The sequence below is a fragment of the Octopus bimaculoides genome, chromosome 5 (assembly GCF_001194135.2).
Source record: "Octopus bimaculoides isolate UCB-OBI-ISO-001 chromosome 5, ASM119413v2, whole genome shotgun sequence".
Classification (NCBI taxonomy): Eukaryota; Metazoa; Mollusca; class Cephalopoda; order Octopoda; family Octopodidae; genus Octopus; species Octopus bimaculoides.
Window position 1 is genome coordinate 85,241,496 of NC_068985.1, and position 2,868 is coordinate 85,244,363.

At 39.8% G+C, this 2,868-nt stretch overlaps 1 protein-coding gene across 3 annotated transcripts in view; it reads right to left on the bottom strand.

The window, feature by feature from the left end:
- The window catches only part of LOC106879723 (uncharacterized), a 120,308-nt gene that overhangs the window by 67,337 nt on the left and 50,103 nt on the right, over nt 1-2,868 (bottom strand). For all 3 annotated transcript variants that reach the window (XM_052967826.1, XM_014929403.2, XM_014929404.2), the window contains exon 8: nt 2,237-2,327. In XM_052967826.1, the coding sequence (XP_052823786.1) occupies nt 2,237-2,327 (91 nt within the window). The remainder of the gene's footprint in view (nt 1-2,236; nt 2,328-2,868) is intronic.

Sequence of the window (2,868 nt, forward strand, 5' to 3'; positions counted from 1 at the left end):
GAAGAAAAAAAACGCTTTCTAATTGATGTATCAATACCAGCAGATGACAACGTTTCCCTAAAAGAAATGGAAAAACTTTCAAAATACAAAGACCTAGAAATAGAAGTAACTCGAATGTGGAATCTAAAAACAGAAACAATTCCTATCATAGTAGGTGCCTTAGGTATAATAAAAAAATATTCAGACAAATACATAACAAAAACACAAGGACTTACAAATATATATACCATACAGAAAATTGCACTACTGGGCACTGCACACATCCTACGCAAAACACTTTCAATACAGTAACCATAAGAGCATCACAGCAAACCACAGCACATACCCAAGGCACACAGAGCTGCACTCGGTAGTGAAGTGAAAGCAAGTTATAAAAATAAAACTACTGAACAATAATAAAAGTGAAATAGAACCAGTGCATGTGTTTATTATTAATATTATGACCCACCTAAGATACAAAAAAGAACCCCATTCCACTGTCTCTAAATGACCATAGGATTGCACCTGGAAAGTTCCCCTTCAAGGCACAAGCCCAGGCAAGGTTGTTTATGGAAGACCAACAGTTACCCATGCATAGCAGCCTCCTCTCTCCATACTACCAATGTTATCCAAGAGAAAGGCAAAGACCAATACAGTTTGGAACCAGTGATGTAACTCATTTCTACAGCTGAGTGAACTGGAGCGACACGAAATAAAGTGTCTTGCTCAAGAACACAACATGCAGCCCAGTCTTGGAATTGAACTCGCTACCTCATGATTGTGAGTCTGACACTAATTATTGAGCCATGTGCCTTCATTCCCTACTAGGCCAAGCTAGTATTTAGTGAAACTGGGCCAAATGGAGAGTGGTCCTAAAAGGGCTCAATCTCAAGTTGACTAAGTCTTAGTACTGTAAGCCAAAGAATGATAATAAAAACGAGTCCTATCGCTACCATTGTGACTGCTGACACAACACAGAAAATGTTACAACCTCCAAGAAATGTCAGCCAAATTTCTCTAAAACTATACTTTACCATATTTAAAAAAAAAAAGGACATATTTAGATAGCTGCGAATACCGTCTGTAAATAAATGGCATGGTTATGGTTGAAATGTCTTTGATCACAGAACAGATCTGCTTGATCAGAGCTGATCTACAGCCAAATAACAATATCACCATGACTACTGATATGATATGTGTTGCTGCATCAATCATCAGCATTTAACATCCACTTTCCATGCTGGCATGGATTGGATAGCTTGACAGGAATTGGCAAGGCCAGGGGCCACTCCAGATTCCACACCAATATTTTTTATGTGGTACTTTGCCATATCATTATCTACAGCATCATCATCATTTAATACCTGTTTGCCATCATCATTTAAACAAACATTTTTTCCATACCTGTTATTTTGTCCAACCCATGCTAGCATGGAAAGCGGGCGTTAAACGAAACTTCTCATAGTGTTTCAGTATTTTTACAGCAGAGAGGCAGACATCAGCTTCAAAGTAAGTCTTTTTCCTCTTTAGATTGTTTAGTCATGGAAGGACAGCCAGTGACTCTTTCTAAGGCTTCCGACACTAAGGTAAGGTGGGAGGAAGGAATTCTCTTACTGGAGAAATGGCCCCAGGTGCTTGCAAGAGAGTGGACTCTGCTAAAAATACCCAAGGTGTTAATCTGCAAGATGGATTATGTATGTTTGCCATCCATGTAGGCCATGGTGAGATTGGAACCAAAACTGATAGCCAGGACAAATACTGCAATCTGCAAAGTACCGCATAAAAAGCATTAGTGTGGGTGTTGGCACCACATTAAAAGCACTCGCTACGTTCTGTAGTGGTAGGCATTAGGAAGGGCATCCAGCCATAGAAACCAAGCCAAAACAGACTGGAATCTGGAGTAGCCCCTGGCCTTGCCAATTCCTGTCAAGCTATCCAACCCATGCCAGCATGGAAAGTAGATGTTAAATGTTGATGATTGATGCAGCAACACGTCTCATTCAATGCTCTGACAATTCTGCCAGTCCACTGCCCTAGACTGACACTTTATTTAACGACTCCAGAAACATGTAAGGTAAAAGTCGATGTTGGAAAGGCAAAGCAAATCTTAATGGCTATGGATTATGGACCACAGATATTTCATGTAATTAACCAATACCGTAATAACTTGACTAGTTATGGCCTTCGAAATCATGTAAGCGAATGAAAGAAATACAAAATAAAAAAAAGAGAAGATAATTTTTATTGATTTCCTTACCTCCCACATACGAGAGCCTGGTCGAGCAGAGTAGATTAAAGGCGTTGAAAGACTGGAGTTGTGGTAGAAACAAGTTCCAAACTTTCCATCTCTACAAAACACATTCAATAATTGATATATGACATTTTTTTGAAGTTGTATGTTTTTTGTTTTTGTTTTTTTGTTTTGATTCTTTTTTTAACTTTTGGAAATCACTGAATGAGTTAATAATAAAACATTGTCCTTTAGAAGAACCAGAAGAACATGCAAAATGTTAGCTGTTAGAATCTTTTTATTGCTGAAGGTGATTACACAACTCCTGCTCTTTTGTCATTCATACATACATCATCATCATCATCATCATCGTTTAACGTCCGCTTTCCATGCTAGCATGGGTTGGACGATTTGACTGAGAACTAGTGAAACCGGATGGCAACACCAGGCTCCAATCTAAATTTGGCAGAGTTTCTACAGCTGGATGCCCTTCCTAACGCCAACCACTCAGAGAGTGTAGTAGGTGCTTTTACGTGTCACCTGCACGAAGGCCAGTCAGGCGATACTGGCAACGGCCACGCTCGAAATGGTGTCTTTTATGTGCCACCCACACAAGCCAGTCCAGGGGCACTGGCAACGATCTCGCTCGAAAATCCTAC